We start from the raw sequence: 23391 nt of genomic DNA, 5'->3' as shown, positions 1-23391 counted from the left end.
TAAGTCCTAACAAGTGATCCAATTATATTTTAAGATAAATGATCAACGACTAAGTGATTCTCCAAACAGGGAACATAATAAAGCAAGGCATGGTAAAGGTCGGGCGAGACGCACCACTTCGTTATCGGTCACATGTCAGCTTTACAGGCCCATGGTAGCCCAGTCAATTAATATCTAATTTCGGTTATTTTCTCTTCCCATTCTCATCATAATGTTCGACCTACTTTGAGCCGCGCCAGTGAAATAAAATATTTTGACCCCCGATTAACTAAAATATAAACCTAACTGACGAAATAAAATATTTGATTCATAAAATTTTTTTATTAGAATTATAAGTAGGCCTGAAGGGTTCTTTCACAAGTTAATTCAACATTTACAGACATCATATAGTGTCATGAAATATTATTTATTTGTTAGAGTTAGACCAAGCAAAGTCTGCAGCGATTTTGATAGCCCATGCAGTGCAAGTGTTATTTACACGTCATAAATTCATAGAAGTTTGACGTTTAAAATGATACTTGCACTGCGTGGGCTATCAAAATCGCTGCAGACTTTTTTCGGTCTGACTCTAGCCTGTTGTGTCCCACTGCAGGGCAAAGACCTCCCTCTCTTTCTTCCACACGTCTCGTTCTATGGCAACATTAGGCCAATCTTTCCGAAAGACGTCAAGATCGTGCCGCCATCTCCTTCGAGGTCTGCCGTGACTCGGTAGTTTTCTTGGCCCACAAGTCGTTTGGCATACGGGAGATGTGTCCGGCCCAGTCCCATTTAAGCTTAGCGGCTTACATAATTATACATAGCAATATTTATAAATACAACAGCCAATACCATTATAATTATAATAATCTTAAAATAAATAATGACAACAATAGGTATATTATCTAATACCTTTAACCTGTCAGCTCCCAAGGGCTCAAATTTGAGCCAGAACGCTTATGGTGACGTCACACACGTGGGAACTCACGGGTTAAAGGGGTTTTCGGGGCGAAAAATCGATCTAGCTAGGTCTTATCATAAACTAGTGCTTGTTGCTAGGCCTACATGAATAAAGTATATTATGACTTTGACTTTGACTTATCCCTGGGAAAACGCGTATTTTTGAGTTTTTATACGTTTTCCGAGCTTTGCTCGATCTCCCAGATATTATGTAATTAACAGATATACATAGTGTTGGGTCACTCCGTTGACTGGAGTACAGGTTCTACTCGGTATTAATCACAAAACGACTGTACCCCGATATATTAATGTTGTTCTGAGTCGCAAATGCTAAGGTCGCAACGGACTGCATAGCATCGCGATGTCGAGAGGTGAAGAGCGCGTCTGTCACATCACTCAAATGAAACAATAGGATGTTCAGACAAAAATCTAATTTCCGTAAGGGCCTATTTTAGATTTAAGCTAGTTTTTAATTTCTTTTAGTAATACACTGTTTATCTTGTTTGTAAATAAATGATTATATATTTCCGTACTATTTCGTACCTTGTCACAGTAAAAAACAATATAAAAGTCGATAGGGACCTCATACTATTCACTGTGACAAGGTACGAAATGGTACTGAAATTAAATTCCTTGACTTGTACCTGGAAAACGGTTCGGGTGTGCCATTTTAACATATTTCCACATACAGTTATAGCTGTTTCACATTGTCCAAACCGATATTGGATGTTGGATACGACTAATATAAGGAAGAAAAAAGTAAAAAGTGTAATTTTAGATAGGGTTCCGTACCCAAAGGGTAAAAACGGGACCCTATTACTAAGACTCCGCTGTCCGTCCGTCCGTCCGTCTGTCACCAGGCTGTATCTCACGAACCGTGATAGCTAGACAGTTGAAATTTTCACAGATGATGTATTTCTGTTGCCGCTATAACAACAAATACTAAAAACAGAATAAAATAAAGATTTAAATGGGGATCCCATACAACAAACGTGATTTTTGACCGAAGTTAAGCAACGTCGGGCGGGGTCAGTACTTGGATGGGTGACCGTTTTTTTGCTTGTTTTGATATATTTTTTGTTGATGGTGCGGAACCCTCCGTGCGCGAGTCCGACTCGCACTTGGCCTGTTTTTTTTTTAATTTCATTATTGTTTTTTGTTCAGAAAACATTTTCTAGCAGCTATTTTTATAAAGCTGTTTTTCAAATCGAACATTGTGATAAAACTCTTAGGCACAATAGATTTAATTACCTACACTTAGTAATTAAAATGACAAAAAAAAGGAGATAGACTCCGGCTATGAAATAAACTCAATGTCGTAGTTTTTTTGAGGGATTACAGTAAGAGGTTATCGGCCTCTCTATCACTCTACCGTATTTGAGCGCTAGAGAGACAGATAACGAAAATTCAGAATTTCGCTTTTCGCGGTAAATCCTCCGGTTTCTAGAAATCCTCTGTTTCTACACGGTCGGTAAAGTGCTTATGTAGTGCACTACTGTAGTCGCTGATATCCATAAGCAGCGGTGACCTCTTTCTATCAGGCGGGTCGTATGCTTTCTTTGCCACTAACTTAAACAAAAGGTAGCCTCTGTTCGTATTACAAAGATACCACTTACTGAAAAAACACGTAATGTAGCACAATTTTTTTTTTTTATCACGCTAGGCGACTTGCCACTAATTTTTTCTACTACGTTGCTATTACTTTATGACAGGCGCTTAGGATGTAACGACATATGTGTTACTAGATTGTTCGTGTTAATTTTCAAGTTATTTCAGAATATCGTTGAAAAATGAGAACGTAACTTTGAATGTATGGCGTCGGCTAGGTTCTTATAAATAGCACGTGCCAGTCCCACGGCTAAAGTCAAATTGATGAGTCCTTAGAACACTCCTTCGAGACCAAAAACGGCCAGAAACTTGTTAACCACATAAATCAGTGTCGTTGCATCATCGGCATGAAAACATCAGGCGTGGGTTCTCCTCGACTGCGATAAAAACCAAGGGCGATCGGATTCAACTGTGATCCGTCTTCTATCGTTACATTATGCTCCTATTAGCATTCTAATTGCCATTATTGGACGATTTATAGTCGTCTACTACGAGTATATGGAGTTTGTAAAACTTTGATTTGATAGCGCCCCAGTTTAGATCAGCACTTTTGTTTTATAGTAGTTTTATAGGTAGCATGTTTTATTACCTAATCGAATTTGAGTATTGACTGTCATTATTTGTGATCTTGTCTGATTTAGGGTCCGATTTGATAACTATAAAAATGTCGTAAAAGATAAATATACCTGCTCATAAAACATCGGCTTCGTATATATTACTTTAAATAATTAATTTCCATAATTACTCGTAATTATTGCCAGATATGTAGGTGAAGTGGAAATTAGGCTAAATACAGTGTAGTCTAATTTCCACTTATAATTAAAGTTTCTTGTACATTATTAACTTTTATAACTGTATTATATTCTATTATCTTTTATATGTTATTGATTATTAAGATAATAATGATTGATATTGTTATGTTATATAGATACCGTAGTTAGGCAAGAGTTGCTTGTCAGAGTAGAATAATCAGAAAACATCATGCTGTTTCTATGAATAGGTACTGTTACTAAATCGGCTTCTTAGCCTACCTACCTGATTTAATAAGTATTTTATTAAATATAGTATACTATTTTCCTACCTACCTAATGGTCTACTATGCTACTTTCCAAATGTAAGTACTTAGCCAAACGCCGAAGTTAACAGCATTAAAAATGTCTTCCACGTCAACAATTTATTTTACTATGATATAACGATGTAAATGTAATGACAAATGGGAACATTTAAAAAGAAAATTCAAGCCTTAGGTAAATGAGCACCAGTCGGTCGGAAGCCATTTTCATCAGCCGTGTAATCCACGCGGTACTTGACGCCATCATCCCCAATGTATTCATAGAATCCCTTAGCTCTAGTGCCGCCACCATTAACAGCTGGCGCGACGTTCCCTGCCTCTTCAGCCGCGATACCATTTTCCGTTTCGTAGAGGTAATGGTATCCATCGACACCGACATCATTTTCTTGTCTGAGAATTTTTGCGCTGCGCTCATAGCCTGACCTTGAGTAGACCACGGGTGTGTAGGAAGCTATAGGCCTAGGTTTGACTGAGTAGACGAAGGGACGAGCTGATGGTATAACGGAGACGACTGATGGGCGCGCGGTCACCGTTGCTAGGGACGAAGCGAAAGGTTGTACTTCGAGTCTGGAAAATAATATAATTATTAGTTTACATAACGAGACGACGACGATAATGTTTTCTTTGAGACGGTGGAGGTAATTTTGAAGATTAAGTAGTTATAAGACATAAGTAAATTGTTTCGCGGCTAACAGGGTTAGGTATTGAAAATTAGTATTACAAAATCAATAAAACGTCAAAAAGTTTCTTAAAATTATAGTTGTAAAAGGTGCAAAAAAGTAAGTTCACTTCAGAATGTATTCATTGGTTAAATCCTCCTTGTGATGATTCATGGTTCGTTTCAAGGAAAGTAGTGAGTTTTATTATTAAAAAAGTAACAAAAAAGTTCAAGAAACTAACCCATTTTGATCTCCATAGTTGACGTAGGGTGTGAGTAGCGATTGGTAGTACGGGTTGTACGCCTTCACATAAACTGGCTGGTACGCGGCGTAGATCGAATCGTATTTGCCATTCCGTCCGATCAGGCTCCTGTACCTACATTATGTTTCAGTCAATTAGTGTTATAACATTTGCCAAATACATAATATATAGTCCTCCGCGTCAATTTCGATGACGGCGGCCTCAGCAATCAAGAGTTTTCAAATAAATGGTATCTAAACCTCTGCTGGGCGAAATACTGTAGTTTTATTATTATTATATTTTGAATATGAATGAAATAATAATTTTGAAATGAATGAATGAATTTGGAAAGTTTAAAACATTGTTGTTGTCTAATACATAATAGTAAAAACGCCTAATAAATTCAATTGAACTTTCTTTTCAAATCATAGGGATCCATTTATTAACGAAATGCAATTAATATTGACTATAAAATAGCCCTTTAAATCAGTTGATAAATCATAATTAATAGTAGAGCAATATTTTTTAAGTTTATGTCATTTCCATTTAACTGAAATCACATGCCACTTTAATGGTAGGTAATCACAACAAGTTGCTATGTCTAAACTTAATACAAAGTAACTTGAAGAACGTTGCTACCGCTTATTTAAATCAGGAAGTACTTCACTACATAGTATAACTCAAAGTCGCTTCCCGCTGTCTGTCTGTCCCTATATATGCTTAGATCTTTGAAATTACGCAACGGATTTTGATGCGGTTTGTTTTAAATAGATAGAGTGATTCAAAAGGAAGGTTTATGTATAATTTGTTAACCCGTGCGAAGCCGGGGCGGGTCGCTAGTACAAATATAATCATGATACTTACCTATTATCCAAAGCTGTGTACACACGGTACTTTGTGTCAGGCGATCCGTAGTACCGGCCCTCGGCGTCCGGGCGGTACTTGCCGTCATCCCCGTATAGCCCTGGCTTGTACTGTCCATCGTCCTCAGCTACACTGAGGCCGAGTACAGCTACCACCACAAGGGACTAGGGGAGTGTCAAAATGTTATTAACACATGTCTATATCAGACAAAATGCATGTGTAACTATATTGTAATTATTTCAGGATGTAGCTATTTACAAAACGCAACATTCCACAATCTCTCGGATCTTATCGCTGACAGATTTCTTTCAGACAACCTTAGGGTAGTGGATTAACTGCAACTAATATTCAGAAATGATTAGATGATGCAAAAAACGATATGTTTGCTTGCGGTACAAAATATAAATAATATGTTTATTTTATAACACTTAACATACATAGTTTATTGTTACTTAACTTGTACCTAGGCATCACAACACTGAGTTTTTTGTTTCTTTATTTTACACTTGTACGTAAAATTTAGTATTACAAGGAAGTACCTAAGTAGATATATTTCAGACGTTTTGTTTTTCTATCACATTTTACTTACCAAAATCAGCTTCATGTTATCAAAAGAACGCTTGAACCGAGCGAAATAACTCGAATGATACAGTTTAAACGCCAATCGGTTCTTTTATACATAGAGGAAACTCGAAAATGGATAGCCGAAGACATATGTCTAAGTTGCAGAAAATGGTAATTTTATTTGTAGTGCTGGCATTCGGCGCGACGGATTTGGGTTAATAAGTGATATATTAACCACGCCTATGGCCGAAAATTAGATCAAGTTGGGACCTCGTCGTCCTTCTAAAATTGTTATCGAATTATTTGTGAATCTGAAATTAGTATAATGGTAATCACCATGTTTTTAGCGAGTCTTTGTCACTTAATAAAATAGAATTATACATAATTTAAAATTAAAGCTAATCAATTATTTATTAATTATTATCATCAACGCTTATGTACTATTTCAACTGTACTGCATCAGTTACATAAAGTGTTCAAAACAAAAACATTTACATTAATAATATTACAATATTCAATATCAGGGATGTTGCGAATATCCGCATCCGCATCCGCATCCGCATAAAATCGATGCGGATTTAATGCGGATGCGGATGTGGAACAGGTCGGTACAGGAACGTCTTAGCATTGGCGTAAGTGCTAGACTGCTAGGTAATTTAGTCATTAACCAAAAAAACCTATTAGAAATGAGCAGTCAAGCGTGAGTGGGACTTAATGTATGGAACCCTTGGAATGCGAGTCCGACTCGCACTTGGCCGGTTTTTTGAAATAAAGATTACTAAAATGTAATATTTGACGTTTTTTATGGTACTATCTTGACATCCGCATCCGCATCCGCATCCGCGGATGTGAGCCTTTAAAAATCCGCATCCGCATCCGCATCCGCGGATGTCAAAAAATCGGCATCCGCAACATCCCTGTTCAATATCTAAATATTCTATATGTTAAAACGTTACCTACTAACTAATACCTACACTGGCCAAAAAAATATAACAATGTAAGCTCTAAAACATAAACAAGCTTTGAAGTATTTTACGATCGCGTCTTCATTAAAATAAATATTATAATGTGGCCTCTAACAGTTTATTAACTTTATTAAAGAGGGCCCCTTCAATCTCTTTCTGTCTGTCTGTCTGTCTGTGGCATCGAATGTCTCCAACGGAAGGACCGATTTCAATGCGGTTTTTTTAAGGGTTTAAGTAGGGGGTTTTTAATTTGTTATTTTATGTTAATAGTGATTATTTATAATTTATTCACATTCACTATTATTTATCAAATAATAAAGATCTTTAAAAAACGTCTCAGTTTAATAAAATACTTTAATTATGACCAAAGTTAATAAATAAATAAACAATTGAATGTTTAATCAGTAATATCGACCACCCTGACGATCACTTCATACTCCAGATTAAGCTTGGCCGGGCGTGAATTGGCGACTGTGCTGAGGACCTTCGTGCCTTTGAAGCTGTAGAAAGACCCTGATTTATCTCCAGGCAGGGAATTTAAATGTGGTGGGTAGCTAGAAATGAAATAAGTTTAAGTTAAATAAAATTTTCGACTGTACTATTCTATTATTATTTTAACAAGGCTTATTTTAATGAGGTCATCATCGAGCGGGCTCGATGGCATCATACAAGTATAGTTATTTACGATACAAGTGCGGAAAAGAGGAAATTCGAAAAGAGTGGCGATAAATTAAAACACGACCGAAGGGAATGTTTTAATTCGCAAGAATTACTTATTCGCACGTGTATCGTACAACGTTTTACAGTACATATGGCGTATGGCGCACGGAAAGTGCGTTGGCGCACGGAAAGTGCGTTCCCGCACTAGTTCGGGAAAGTACATATGTACTGTAAAATTTATTTTGTTGTCAAGACACAAACATATTTTCTATATCCCATCTATATCACCATTGTTCCGTATACCTACTTACTAGATACTCAAAGGTCTCTAGAAGCTCCATATTTAGCAAATGACTATTAGTTCATAGCTATTGACTTTTTGTATTTTTAGCGGCTGAGATTATCAAATGGTATTAAATTTCCTAATTTACTTGAGTACGAATTTATTGCATTGCGTGGGCTGACAAACGTGTAGGCGTTATTGTGAACATGTGTATCAATCTACTGATATCAATGCAAATTATACATTTATTTATTAAGTGTCATCGTCATCGCAGTCGAAGAGTATTTGTGCCGAATTTTGCACGGGTAGGCTCAAAAGTTGCTGCTATTTTTCTTACATTTGCATTCGTTATATTCAATCTACTGCGGTACTATTATTTAAAACTTTGTTAAGACCTATCATACTGTTTTATGTTGCCTACCAAAGTTTAATCTTATATATAGGTACCTCTTTAACAATTAAAACGCTCTTTAATAATTAAATAATAATATTAGTCAGCTCTATAAGTACTTAGTTGAAATATCATGTATCTGCTTGACATAAATTATCCCATTACCCACGTAATTTTGGTTCGGCCTACTTACCCCTTGAGTGTTTTTGCATATTTGAAAGCGTTCAAAATTAAAATATTTATTATTTATCTATCAAAGTTTAATGATAGACCTATTATTTTAGTGACCAATATATTACTATAATACGTTATAGGTTTATTTATTTATTTGGTTACCTACATTTATTTATTTGGTGATCGATTCTAGGTAAGTTGAGGTTTATCATGAACTTATAGTAACTACACATATTCAAGTATCTATGTCTTGTATATTGCCTAATTAGTTAAAGTAAACTTAAGTTTTACAAGTACTTTTTAAAACCATTTTAAATTAAATATCTTATACTACAGTTCATCACTTAAACTTTTATTTAATTTTAACCAAAGCACTTCGCGATAAGGAACCTGCCCTTTTTAATTATGTTCTTAAAAAAGTTATTTACGATTTAAGATACATATAATACAGTGGTTTATTTAAAAATAAAAAGTGGTGATTTAGTCCTGGTACTTTACAAAAACTCCACGGGGCGGTGACCGCAGGAGGCCGGTTCTGTGATATCCATTTGATAAGGTTTTTTCTTACTTTGATACGTCCTTGAGCCGTCTCACCCGCATCGCTAAGTGCGAGCGAGATGCCTTATGAGAAGACACTTGATTGCATTGCGTGAACACCAATCAGCGTTAGCGCCTCACGCTCATTGGAGCCGCGCCGCCCAAAGACGTGTCAAAATACAACAGAATCGGCCCAAGAAATTTCGTTTTTATTGCCAATAAACGCACGCAAAGCCAAAATCAACGTCATAAAGGTTATCCTTTGTAATAAATGTTTCTTTTATGAAACATATTATACTTAAGTATAACGAAAATTGGGCCTACAGTCTGCAACGTTTTCGCCCTAACTGAGACTGTTTCTATAGTCTGTCTGTAGACATGATGAGTCTGCAAAGTTGGGGACTGTGTAGAGAAAAGTAGATACAGTTAGCAATAATAAGCTTGTATCGAAATAATCACTTTGCTAAAAATATTAAATTAATGTATTTACATGCATAAACTACATTTAGAGTAGAATATAGAATTACAAATTATAATGTGAAAGTCGCTAAAATGATTAGTGGATAATTTGGGTAGGAATATTTTCTTTTTCGATGTAATTTAGAACTGGGTTAATTTCGAGCGTATAATTGTAAAATGTTACTTATTGAACGACAAACAACCATTTTTCCTTCTATTTAATACTACTTATATGGAATGGAGTATAGGTCTGAGTATGTGTAAGATTGTCCTATCATATTTGATATTTAATACGAAAACGCTTTAATAAGAAAGCCTCACAGAGGAAAAGATAAAAATAAAGCTAAATGGAAACACTAGCACCCTTATTACATAAAACTTCACAAGCCTTAATTAGTTAATTTATACTTTTCTTTCCTTACAAATCCATAAGTCAAAATGACAGATGAAGACAAACGATTAATAGTTAATTAAGGCTTGTTTATAAATAACGCCATAAGTACTTACTGCGTAACGAACTCCGAAGCATTCGCCGGCTCCGTAGGCGAGAGATAGTGGCACTTGACAGCCACCTTATCCGCGTACAACTTGTTGTAGTGCGCCGTGCTGCCCTGCGATTCGTCGCCGAAGCCGATGTAGTCCAGAGACACGTACTGGTTCACCAGCGCTTTAATGACCTTGTGGAGATGAGGGTATCGCTCTGCGTAGATCTTTCTCCCATAATCGATTTTATTTGGCTTATATGACGAATCATCTTGACCGTTCCAGTTACCGTACCTATCTCCATTTCCATACCCGTCTCCATACCCGTCACCTCCTCCATATCCATTTCCTCCAAATCCTCCAAACCCTCCGTTCCCTCCAAATCCACCGTTCCCTCCAAATCCACCGTTGCCCCCAAACCCGCCGTTTGGACCCTCCTGGTGTATATATCTGTAGTCTCCGTCGTCTTCGGGATACAGACCTTGTCTGTACACATACGTGTATTTGCCCTCATCGCCTCTGACGTATTTTCCTTCGCCTAAAGGCCGATAATACCGTCCGTCGTCGTAAACTTGGTATTTTCTCGGGTTGTATTTCCCGTCGTCAAACGGGGAACTGTGAATGATTGATAGTAACGACAGCAGTAAAATCTGAAAAATTATATTTTCAAATTATATATATGGACGTTGAATATCTACACAACTAAATTAAAAACTACATTTCTCTAAAAATATGACAACTAATTAATTTAAATATTTTGAACAAAATACTGTATTACTCCGTATGATTCTGAACAACATGCACAGCATTCAAATGGCTACATCTTAAACCGAAACTAAAATCAATTATACACTTACATATTTTGCATATTGCGTCATATTGATTTTCACTGAATATTAAAACTCCGCCCAGTCCTGAATATTGTATCTAGAGGATTTATTTAGGCTCCCGCGATCGGAGCTCGCTCGGCTGACTACGCCTTCTATCTGAAACTAGACTAGCCGTTATATTACACGTGGAAATATTTTTAATGACATTGATCTTTAATTTTCTATACATAAGTTTTCGTTCTAATCTGATTAACATTTAGATGCGCTATAAATTTTGTTCAAAACATACCGAAAATTAGAGCCTCTTCAGGGTGCGCCGAGGTCGGTCAGTGATATTAGCATAGGTGGTATATTTGGATTTCCGCCAAAGAACTTCAATCCTTTAATCATAAATCACTCACACAGGGATTAACTGCACTAGATATCAAATCTCGAGCGTGAACACAAGAAACATATATTTAAAAGTCACAACAATATTTGCACTTTCGAGTCGACCGGCCTACGTGAGAGGCGTTACTCTTACATGGGGTGTACTGGCGTGAACCCACTTTACACGAAGAGACATAAACATGCCAGCGCGTCGAGAACGACAATGTACCTTATGCATTCCAAAGACCCAATTTTATTAAGATGCGCTCAGATCCCTGACGCCAATCGATGACACTACGGATTTCCCTTATGCATCGAAATAGCAAAGCGATGACTCCATCTGCGTCTAGAAACTTTTCGCATACCTTATAAATAAGTTTATTATGGGTACATAAAATATACAATATTATGCTTATAGTCACCGCAATGAGACCTTTATCCGTTGGTTTATTTTCTTTATTTTGAATGACTAATTCATATACGATTGACAAACAAAACATGGATACCTATGTTTAAATTCATGATATGGTTTACGATCTTGAAAGTACCGATTAACGTCGAAATATAATAGAATATACGTCTAATTTTTGCACATAATCAATTCCTGTTTTATTTATTAGATCAAAGGTGTAATATTGATCAAGGTCTCTCGAATATCCGTCTATATTTTTTCTCCTGGATCGAACTAGTTTGCTTTGATATTTGTCATGACCCTCATGACAAAACTGATTATAAGTACACTTTCTGAACTAAAGGGTAGTTCAAGCTAAGACCTACCTAAGTAGTCCTGCGGGTCTATGGTGGTCGCCCTTTTATCCTTTTTCATTGTAACCGTCAGGTTTTCAAACATATGAATGAACGTGCGAGAGCGACAGACGATAAAGCTTAACCATCCTATTCATATTAGGAATAAAGTTTTGATAGGCTAAAATAGGTTTTATTAAATTAAATTAAAATGTGTTGTATTTATACATACATAGGTTACATTTAAGTATGTTATTCTGGCAAGTTGAATTATTGTTAATCATTATCCATTACTACTTATTATTTTAAACTGGAAACTATTCACAGCAATTTACACTAATACGGTATAAGTAGGTTTACAAACAAAGATATGGCCTAGATGGTAAATAAAGTTAATTAAGGTCAAATCAAATAAAAACAAAAAACTTAAGCCGGATCTTAAAACGGAGATCCTATGACGATGGCTTCCTTTTTTTTTTGAGGACGGAACCCAAAAAATAATCTCAATACAAATAGCATCATAGGTGAATTTAAATACCACATACCATATTTAAGAACCTACTGACCTATTAATCCAAAACCAGATATAAAATCGATGCATCTCATAAAAAGTAGATGCTTACGTGATGGGTCGGACATCCTTGTAGAATGTGGGTCAACAGGGTCCGACGTGACATTTTTTGTCTTATCTGCATCTTTACAAACATAATTATGTATAGTGTCCAGTTGCTACGTATCCATACAATACAATCAGTATCACTACATAGTATAAAGAAAGTCACTTCTCGCTGTCTGTCTGTCCCTATGTATACTTACATCTTTAAAACTACGCAACGGATTTTGATGAGGTTTTTTTAAATAGATATAGTGGTTCAAGGACTTCAAGGGGAAGGTTTATGTATAATTTGTTAACCCGTGCGAAGCCGGGGTGGGTCGCTAGTATTTTATAGTTTGTGTTTTCTAGATTTAATTCAAGTTTATTATAGTTTTTAATTGTTAGTTGTTCGAAATAAATATCAGTTTGAGGGGCTTATAAAACAACACAAATTCAAATTCAAAATGTTTATTGCATATCACATCACACATTATTAGGTGGAGCTTATAAGTAGGTGGGTTTACATGTGACACCCTGCAAGGGCACAGCAACATGCTTAAAACTAATATGCATATAAATTAACATTAGTATCGTTATTAGTATCGTTAAAAAAACATTCACATTGTAATAACATTTGTTGACAAAAAATGTTTTTAAGTGTTTATTCGGCAGTTTTTTTATATTTTTTAGGGAGTTCGGTAGGTGGTTGTATATTTTAATTAGCGTATAGAGAGGGCTGGATGCGACTATTTTTAGTTTTGAGAGGGGTAATTGATATAGAGGGTATACGTTTTCGATATTCATTACAGAATCAATTATGTCATAGTTAAAATTGAAATTTAAGGTTACATTCATACAGCCACTACAGCATTACTGCAGCGGTGTTTGCTGGTGTAGCATTATACTTTATATCACTGTCACGTAACCGTAAGATTACAATGTCCAATTTCTCAATAAATTACGTACATATCTATCTTTGCCGCATTGCTCTTGCGATAAGGTATAATGTTATAATATGCGTCATGCATTTAATCAAGTATATTAAATAAATAAATAAACATTGTAGGGATAATCTTACACAAATCGACCTAACTTCGCACAGTAAGCTCAATAAAGTTTTTATTGTGGACGATATATCTTATAGCTATATCCTTAACTCAGGAATAAATGTTTGTGATAGACAACCAAATAAATTCGGGACTCCAACCCGGGACTTCCAACTTCCTAGGCAAGATACTATACCTACCTACTTAGTAGAACTGAAACAACAGACAGTTACATCTCTTGCTTCCTGCTGCAGGAATAACGCTGCATCAGTAATGCTGCTGCAGTGGCCCTTAAGCGCACAATCAGGATTTGATCCTTTAGGCTGAATGCAAATACGGCCTGATTCGAACAATGCTTATAAGAAGTCACAGTCCATGTCAAAAGTGACGTTTCTCGGTTGAATAAATATCACTTTTGACACTGACAAATCGTTACCGTAGCGCTGTAACTTCTTATAAGCATCGTTCGAGTCAGGTCGATAGTTAAAAGACGCTGCACCAGCAACGCTACTTGTAGTTGCAATCGGAATGTAACTCTTAAGTTGACATTCGGATGTTAACTGCAGCTGCATTGTTGTGATGTGACATTATTACGGCGGCATTAATCTGTCTATTTCCTTGATAAAATTAGTGACGATTTGAACGTCACAATCGCGGCAGAAATACGACGGCGAACGTCACTAATTTTATCAAGGAAATTGATCACATGTAACAACGGCGATATCAACGCTGCCGGTATAATATCGCAACAGTAATTAAATACAGCTGCAGTTAACATCTGAGTATCACCTTTAAGGTGACAGTCCATTTCCAACCGCAGCTGCACTACTGCTCATTTTACTATGGAAATTGACAGTACAGCGACGCATTCAGTGCCAGTAGTGCAGCTGCAGTCAGAAATGGAATGTTACCTTTAGAATAATGGCGGCACAGTCCAGGTTTGACATTTTCTTTACTCTGAGCTATAAGTAATACTTGAGCTTGTTTATACTGTATTAGGACTTTTTGCAGTCAAGCGCCTGTATCAACTTGTCAATTCATAGACTTCCTTCCTGAGACGAAGATGAGCGTAAATGTGCGGGAATCAACTATTAACATTGGTTGTAAGTTGTAATCCAGCATCACGTAATACCTGTTATCTGTCATAGAAAAGTAAGCGCCGGTAGCTCCGAGCCCGGGCCAGACACACGGTCTAACGTGAGTCATGCTGAAAGATAAGGGATTTAAAAGTCGGTACAAGTTTTTATGAATATTTATTATAACAAGCCATTGTACAATCAATGCCTAGTATAATTTAATGAACACAGTTCGAGCCTTGTCTGGCAAAAGGCATATTTGTCATGTACGCTTTTTCGGTTAACTAATTTAGACTCTTTACTTGGGGATGTGGGCTCCAGAGGGATGGAAGCCGTTTTCGTCAGCGGTGTAGTCGACTCTGTAGGTGATGCCATCAGGGGCAACGAACTCATAGAATCCCTTGACTCTTATAGCATCGTGTTCGTTGTCGATCTTCTCAAGTTTACCGGCCTCTTCGGCAAGGATTTTGTTCTCGGTCTCGTACAGGTAGTGGTAGCCGTCGGGTTCGACTTCTCCCTCTTGACGGATGATGCCGTATTTGTAGTCGTAGTTGCCGGCGTTGCCGCTGCTGTAAACCTTTCCGGATCCAGCGCTGGCGCTGCTGGATACACCAACACCGACACCGGAACCGAAGGTGGAGCCAGCCTTGCTGGTCACGGCAATGCCGGATCCGAACCTGGAACCAGCGCCGGCGCCAGCAGACGCTGAGGCGCTAGCCCTGTTGGCGCCACCAGCATTTCCAGCACCACCGGCACCAGAGCCACTAAAATGAAGAAACATTTTACCATAAGCACATCCACCAGTTGAAACCCTAGAATTATTTCAACTAGCGTAGAATCATATAAAATCAAATTGACAAATACTTAGAAACCTTTCCTACGATTTTATTTTATAACATTAACTTAAACATAGTTTATGCGACTAATTTTTCAACTTGATTTTGGAAAGAAACTGCAGGCTTAACAAACTACTTTTATCTATTAATATGTACCTATGGTATATTATATACTGATAATACTACCTAATATTTTACAGAACAAATCAGCCAAAATGTGTTACGGGAAACAAAGCTTAGTACCGAGACCACGAGAGAAGGTAAGTTACAATACTGCCTGTGGTTAAGTCAAAACACTCGCATCGCTGGAACCCCTGTCATCGTCGAGCTCTTGTATTGTACTCGTGTAACGTAGTACTCACTTATTGCTGTCGCCAGTCTACTGGCCACCGGGACCACCACGATCACCACGATTGCTGGAGCCCTTGTAGAAGGATCCGGGACCGCGGCAGTTGTTGGAGCCCTTGTAAAAGCCCTTAGACCCACCCGTTTTACTGGTACCCTTGTCGTATACTCACTTGTCGTTGCTGCCGGCGGAGTACTGGCCACCGGGACCACCGCGGTCACCAAGGTCGCTCGAGCCCTTGTAGAAGCCTCCGGGACCGCCGCGGTCGTTGGATCCTTTAGACCCACCCGTTTTACTGGCACCTGTCTTGTATACTCACTTGTCGTTGCTGCCGGAGTACTGGCCACCGGGACCGCCGCGGTCACCACGATCGCTGGGGCCCTTGTAGAAGGCTCCGCCACCGCGGCAGTCATTGTATCCCTTAGACCCACCCGTTTTACTGGTACCCTTGTCGTATACTCACTTGTCTTTGCTGCCGGAGTACTGGCCACCGGGACCACCGCGGTCACCACGGTCGCTTGAGCCCTTGTAGAAGCCTCCGGGAGCGCCGCGGTCGCTGGAGCCGCTATAGAAACCGCCGGCGCCACCGCGGTCTCCTCGGTCACCGCTGAAAGTTATAGTTTGTCAAATTTTTGGGTAAAATAGTCCTCCTTCCAGGATTATACAAAACAGTTAAAGATTTTTTTACGAAGTTGGCAAGATAGTGTTTCATCAACTTACTTGTCTTATTTCAATCCCTTTGATCGTATATTCATAGGTGATACTGTGACCTACTTTATTATGAGAGCAACCCTGAAATCGCAAAAAAAACCATTTAACAATTCCACACAATTGTAGACCAGGATGGTTTTGTTATTATTTCAAAGTTGCTGCTATAATAAAAGTTGATCATATAAATGAGTAAAATCGCATACAAATATCTTGTATCACCTAAAAATATCACCCAGTATGTATCACTTTATTTCAATTCCACAATCCTACAACACTATCGTGAAATCTACCTACTTCCTCTAGTTTCACTATGCAAAATATGCACGCTGCAGGAGTGGACGGAAGAGTTTAAATGGACTTCCAATAATAAGTCATGTATCATGTGCATGCAGAAAGTATTAAAAAGCAAATAAAATGGATGTTAATGTCTCACTGACAAGTTAAATTATTATTTGGAGTATTATCAGACCATATTTGTATTGCTTAACGCACAGGGTTGCTGGGCGAGGATGTGTCTTGTAAGTATTTTATTACTCATTGTATCGTTTAATACTGAACAGTGATACTTTATCGGTATTATATTAACGTTTAAACGATGTCAAGTCCTACCCAAATTATATTTTGATTATATTTCCATGAAAGTATTTTTAACCATTGATAAAGCCATAAACTGATAACATTTAGTAATAGGCAATATATGTATTCTGGAATAGCAATTTTCTAGTATAAATAGCGCGAAATTTAAAACTTTTATGAGATATTGACCTTCCGTACCTACAATCTTCAAATGTGCTGCCTTTTTTCTAATGGCTAATTTATTTGCCAGACTAAATTTTATACCTCAACACAAATTTCTATCTACCATAACAGTTTTGAATGATTCACGGTTAGTTTCACTAGACTTATATCGACCGGGATATAAACCGTGATTACCTTTTGTATTGTTTACCCGTGAACAAGATGCATGTAATTGCGTCGAAATATCGGGAGCTCAAAAACAATACAAAAGGTAATCACGGTTCATATCCCGGTCGATATAAGTTCTATCTACCAATACAACAAGGGCATACAACTAAAACTTACTCGTATTTGCCAAGATCATCGGGCACGTAACGGCCCGAGTTGTCGGCCGCCGGGTTGTAGCGTCCAGAGTTGTCGACGTAGCGTCCAGAGTTGACGTCGCCGCGGTAGCGCCCAGAATTGTCAGTGTTGGCACCAGGGTTGTAGCTGGCCGACGCCGAGGCGCTCACGCCGCTGTTGAATCGGCGGGCATTTGAGTTGAACTGGAACCTGCGAAGACAAAAATGTGCTTAGTCTGAGTCTAACTGCCCTAGGTTTAAACCTAGAAAGGTCAAAAATATTTCCTAGAAACCTATAGTTGGCAAAATAAAATAGGTAGGTGGGTTAAGTTCACTGTTTTCAAAGTCAGCGTTTTAAAATACTTTGATATTATTTTAATGTCAGTTAATACGGCTAAACTATTATTAAAATAATGCCCACAAAATTTAAAGATTAAAAAAATTACTTATTACACTTTTAATTATAAAAAAAATACTAATTTAAAATATAACTAACTTATAAACTGAAATACTGAAGAAAAAGTGACCTAGTCCACCGGTCCGGATTTTTAGTGTATTTATATCTATTTCAGTTTATAATTTATACTACTTAAAAAACACATATCAAAATAATTTGATCTGTTCCCTAGTTGTATAATTAACTTACTTTCCAGGGAACTCGGCAGCAAGGGCCACGCCCAAACACAAACAAACAATCTAAAACAATAAATTGATAATGAGTCACTAAGCACACATAAATTATCCAACGTTTTTTTTAAATGTTTTCACACAAATATCAAAACTGTGGTCCGACTAATCCAAAAAAAAAGCACTTACGAAGAACCCACGCATTTTCGTTGTTACACACGGGGTTTAACTCCCTGAATGTGCTATTTCAAAGACGAAAGCCTATTTATACCATTTTATCTTATATATTATTTTAAATAGACGATCCTCTTGTCTGGTTCGTCTCATTTGCTGTGTCGGTTGCCGTTTATACATAGGCAACGTTTCTCAAACTTGAACACTGTTGAATTGATTAATTTGATTGCCGCGTCAAGCGATTAATCGTAGTTTTTATTATGGCTTGGCATTGTTTATTTGCATTCATTCTTTTCAAATATTTTTGTGTGATATGACAAAATGACGTGTCCACGGGGATAACCTTTACTAATACTGTATGATTGTGTAATCTTTGACTAATTTCTTTCAATTTTAACTCTTGAGCAAACCTAGCCATAAGTTAACTAGACATGCTACGTGAAATGCATATTTTTATGGAATGTGGAATAAGAAATGAGTTATATTTGAGCCGTAAATAGTTCTTCACATCGCATTGTACTGAAAATGGCAGGAAGTAGTCAATTATAGCTAAGGAGCTGAAAGTCAATCTTTTGATTATCGATAGCCGATATATAAATTAAGCAAATTTCTCAAACAGCGCGAAGTTTGGGGACCATTGCTAAACTATTAATTAATTATCATCCATAATACACGTTCCACTAAATTCACCAAAGCAGATGATGGAACCGTAAATTTATCTACTCGTCTTGTCACCAAGGCCAATACTTCCACAAAAGTAAATTGATGGCTGTTTAATGTTAATGTTTATAATGGGTCAGATGTTGTCATACAATAATGCTGGAAACTTGATTTACGGCTATCAGAAACAATGTTCGTGAGGCTGGCAGGTTATCTAGAAGCGACATCCTGTTCACGAACTTTGACAGGTTATTGAAAATGGGTTCAATAACATCAAAGCTCGCCTTTTCCATATGTCCCTGTCAAACCAGTGCCTATACTTAACTTTTTGTAAACAAGTTATAGTTACATAATATTCAAGTTAAAAATATATATTATGTAGGTAGGAATGCCAAACTAAAGACAACATAACAACAATATTGGTGTTGGAGACAGAAGAACATTATTCGCTGTAGGTATATCTATGTTATGATGAATTATAGTTATATTGACACTTAGTTTATTTATTGTGATAAAATTTAATAACATTTTAAAACTAAGTATTCACTTTGTGGTAAACGATTGGCGCACAGACATGTGGTGGCACACAAACCGTTTATGTTCTCTTGATCCCAGCCAAATTTTATCCGAATCTAAGGAAAAAATCGACAATAAAATAAAAATCAGCTTTTAAATGGCATTTGACTTCGGTCCGCAGTTACACCATTTCGCAGTAAACTCTTATCCCAGAACCGTAATGTATCTTAAGACAAAAAAATCGTTATTCAACGGCCCACGCAAATTCTTCATTGTTGCAAACACCTTTAGCGACATTCAGATTTAAGAAAATATATTTTTAAGATCGAGATGATATTAATCGCAGTGTATTTTCGCTGTAATATACAACTATGAGCGAGATGAGAGCAGAATATCACTTATTTATATGAGTATCAAATCGAGATTTATTTTTAAAAGCGAAATGCCATTGTGAGGTAACCGGATCAAGATTAATATTAAATAATCTTTTACTGAGTTTATAATTTTTGATTTATTTTGGATTGTAGTTTTTTCAGTAACTAGCCATTCGAGTTATCAGCTTTAACGTTTCCAATGATTGAATTGGAGAATTAATCAAAATTAATCATATACTTTTTATAAATTAAAGTGGTATTCATTCCAATCTTTACTTTAGTCTCAAAATATAAAAACTCATAGTTTAGACACTGAATATTAGTGTAGTTATAACGATCACAAACCCCTTGAATTCAGCTTAATATTTTGCTGCAGATAATGTGAAAATAAATAGGTAATTTAAATACTTCCGGTTCCGCTAGATATTGGCACAACTTGAATGTTTTTCATTCTCCCAGGTAATTTGTGATTTTCATGACTTGGGTTTCATTCAAGATCAATAAAACGGGATGTTTTGTAAAGAAAATGAAGTGATCCGTTCTTATTTCGCTAAGTGAACCTGTTCAATTAAATTCATCAATTCATTTATTTATTTTAAATAACATGACTCATAGATATAATATATTTATATGGCAACCATTTACTTAGTGTAAGTAGTAAGTTTATTTCCTATTCAATTCAATTCATTTATTTATTTATTTCAAATAACATGACTCATAGAAATTTGTTTGGTTATTATAATAACTTTATCTTTAGCCTAGCCTAAATTATAAGTGTTTAAACTGCGTGATATCGAAGTTCCGAAGTGTGATTTTATTCATTAATCTTAAGTAAACTTCTTGGCCATTTTAAAATGAGGCATAAATTTGAATACATGTTAACTCCTAGTAGAATTGATGGATTTGACGTCAACTCGTTAAGTCACATATCGGAACATATCTACTTAATTTTACGCTTCAACTAAGACAATCTGGTATGGTAATGTAGGTCGTGTAGCCAAACTTACAATTAGGCCAATTAAATTAAGGGTTTCACCTCGGAATGCGTATACACCTTCGTTATGATGTATTAAAGGTTCTCTTAAAAGTCAACGCATATATCGTGTGCGCGTCGGAAGTTATTCAAGGTCAAAGGTCATCAAAATCGGTTTTTTGAGGATATCCAAATTTCTATAACTCTCATGATGTTTACATGTAGGTAAGACTTATAGAGCATAAAATTTGCGACAAGTTAGGTATCAAACATTTTTTCATGCAATTAGCCGTTTTCAAGATATACGGATACGGCATAGAAGGCGCGGCGGCCAGCCTAACGCACTATGACGGAAGGGTCGCTGGTAATGTCTGTGAATAATACGTTCTACTTATATAGTTATTAACCGTTAAAATTACACTTGTGGGTCATACATAGAATTTAAAACAAAAGTTGCCCCTCCTGTGGACATCAGTTAACAGCTTGTGATTATGCACACAAGCTGTTAGCAAATGATTTTATGACATATTTTAACATAAAAAGGGTACCTCTTTATTCAGGTTTAATCAGGAAATTAAGCTTTATAGCCTTTTACTTTAGGTATTTCAACAGGAAAGAGTTGTTTTCACAAGCTTTTATGTTAAATAAAATTAATAAGTAGTTAATCCCGATGTTCGTATGTAACTATGAACGGCTACCAAATTAGCCACGCATTTCTCGATAACTTTTTTGTTACAATCGTCTAGAGTAGTTGATGACCGAGAGAAACAATAAAAACGAGATTACAAGAAACAAATAACGGTTCAATTATTTTCATATTCATCGTCTTCTTTATCATCTATTATCAAATCTTCACATCACTATCAGTCTATCACTTTCATCATAGGGGTCGCTTTGCAATGAAGCTGCATTGCAAAGCGACCCCGGTGGCTTGCCCATTGCACTGGCCACAAGCTAAAGAGCATTGCAACCCTGATTTTCTGCAACCTCAGCGTGGACCACACCCCTTTTACAATTGAAAAATATGGTATTTAGTAGCTCATATGGAGCTGGTGCTAATTTTGTTGTAATTGGCTCCAGTAATTGGTTTTGAAGCACCCAACCTCATTTATGGGGTGTCACCAGGTACAAACATGGTTAGGCAATGGCCTAACCATGTTTGTACCTGGTGACATGTACAGTTTATATGATTATGGGCCGCTGCAGTTATCGGTGGAAGGTTAGACAGCAGGACAGTTTGAAACTGACATATCCGATCCATATCGTTTCTATATCTAATGTTTGACGTATTTTAAGGTCCGAATATGGCTGTCAAGCAGCCAACATGCCAATCGTTTACGCTCCGTAGCGAATGAAACGCAAATATTACTGTCGCACTAATATGGAAGAGTGATGGAGAGACACAAAGCGTTTCGTTGTCGTAACACTCGTAGCGCAAGCAATTGTCACCTTGGCTAGGCACCCTGATGTTAAACTGCGCAAATCATGGAACTTCAAGACAAGGCGTGTTACAAAAAGATACGTTATAGTACAGAGTTATTTTTGCTAACTTCTGCGCCAGTCATCATTAGGTACCTATATCTACCTACAAATTTTGATGTGACTGAACATACTTCGTTGAAGGTATAGTTCGTTTTTTTTTAGCAATAGAAATAAGGTAAACAATCTTGATGTGTCTTTTAATTGAAATACACATTTTAAAAATAAGTTACGGTAAATATGTAACAATTATGAATCTAATACGATCTTTTATAGTCTTCTGCTTTCATAAGTAAGAGTTATTGATTTTTAAAAAGTGTTTTTCAATTAAAAGACATGTCAAAATCGCTTACCTTCTTTCAAGTTCTTTCTAATGCTAAAAAAAACGAACTATAGTCATTATCATTATTCATTCCTACCGTAAAATATCACTTTCAAACCGATATATTTTTTTACAGAAGTATTACTTTGACTTGGTTTGACCTTTTTAGTTTACGAGAATAAATACATTATAACAAATAATTATAAATTTATAATCAATAGAGTCGCTTTGCATAGATAAATTTAGTTTTATTGATCTGGTTGTGATGAAGTTATTAATGTTGTTATAGTCATTTTATTATGTGTTTGATTTGATGAGTATAACAGCCTTGAAATTCTCCACATCATAGGTGATGATACACTTTCAGTTAAATTTTGGCTACCATAGCATTATTTTTTACTTTAACCCGGCTAAGATTAAAATGTGTTTTTACAAAGAACAAAGCAGAAATTCCAATGAAATTGAACCATAAATCAAAAAGTTTATAACTATGAAATAGACAACCATTATCAGATCACATATAGTGCAAATAAATTTCAAATGTCAATAATACAAGATTTTGGATTTACTAAGATCACAATATAAAATCCTTTTCTAGCATATTGTAATTCACACTTAAGTGAGAGACAATTTAAGAATTCGCTTTAGGTTTTTTGTTTTCAAAATATTGTGATGAATCAACGTCAGTGTTTATGTCACGACTTAGGTGTGGTTAACATAAGGTAATAAGAAAATTTC

At 36.4% G+C, this 23391-nt stretch overlaps 3 protein-coding genes across 5 annotated transcripts; all 3 read right to left on the bottom strand.

Annotated features, from left to right (window-relative positions):
* Window positions 1–3759: 3759 nt before the first annotated feature.
* On the bottom strand, window positions 3760–6209 carry LOC134650271 (larval cuticle protein LCP-30-like). The gene is made up of 4 exons (XM_063505230.1): window positions 5970–6209; window positions 5381–5544; window positions 4517–4651; window positions 3760–4183 (listed from the first exon to the last, which is right to left on the bottom strand). Exons 1-4 carry the CDS (start codon window positions 5982–5984, stop codon window positions 3781–3783), a joined length of 717 nt encoding a protein of 238 aa, XP_063361300.1. The 5' UTR covers window positions 5985–6209; the 3' UTR covers window positions 3760–3780.
* Window positions 6210–7286: 1077 nt separating this feature from the next.
* LOC134650266 (keratin, type II cytoskeletal 1-like) lies at window positions 7287–11154 on the bottom strand. 3 transcript variants are annotated; one of them, XM_063505223.1, is made up of 4 exons: window positions 11016–11154; window positions 10754–10888; window positions 9921–10546; window positions 7287–7463 (listed from the first exon to the last, which is right to left on the bottom strand). In XM_063505223.1, exons 2-4 carry the CDS (start codon window positions 10772–10774, stop codon window positions 7307–7309), a joined length of 804 nt encoding a protein of 267 aa, XP_063361293.1. In that variant the 5' UTR covers window positions 10775–10888; window positions 11016–11154; the 3' UTR covers window positions 7287–7306. The 3 variants fall into 3 exon arrangements, with proteins under 3 accessions (XP_063361293.1, XP_063361294.1, XP_063361292.1); XM_063505224.1 differs by having other exon boundaries at window positions 10754–10878; window positions 11016–11137; XM_063505222.1 differs by having other exon boundaries at window positions 10754–10882; window positions 11016–11134.
* Window positions 11155–14732: 3578 nt separating this feature from the next.
* On the bottom strand, window positions 14733–18475 carry LOC134650483 (larval cuticle protein LCP-30-like). Its single transcript, XM_063505440.1, has 7 exons — window positions 18345–18475; window positions 18175–18224; window positions 17533–17739; window positions 16202–16345; window positions 16058–16158; window positions 15911–16013; window positions 14733–15320 (listed from the first exon to the last, which is right to left on the bottom strand). The coding sequence occupies exons 1-7, from the start codon at window positions 18357–18359 to the stop codon at window positions 14855–14857; spliced, it is 1086 nt and encodes a 361-aa protein (XP_063361510.1). The 5' UTR covers window positions 18360–18475; the 3' UTR covers window positions 14733–14854.
* Between the last annotated feature and the right edge of the window lie 4916 nt (window positions 18476–23391).

The sequence above is a fragment of the Cydia amplana genome, chromosome 8, assembly GCF_948474715.1.
Source record: "Cydia amplana chromosome 8, ilCydAmpl1.1, whole genome shotgun sequence".
NCBI lineage: Eukaryota > Metazoa > Arthropoda > Insecta > Lepidoptera > Tortricidae > Cydia > Cydia amplana.
Note: the sequence above shows the minus strand (reverse complement) of the source record. Positions and strands in the feature narration are given on the sequence as shown.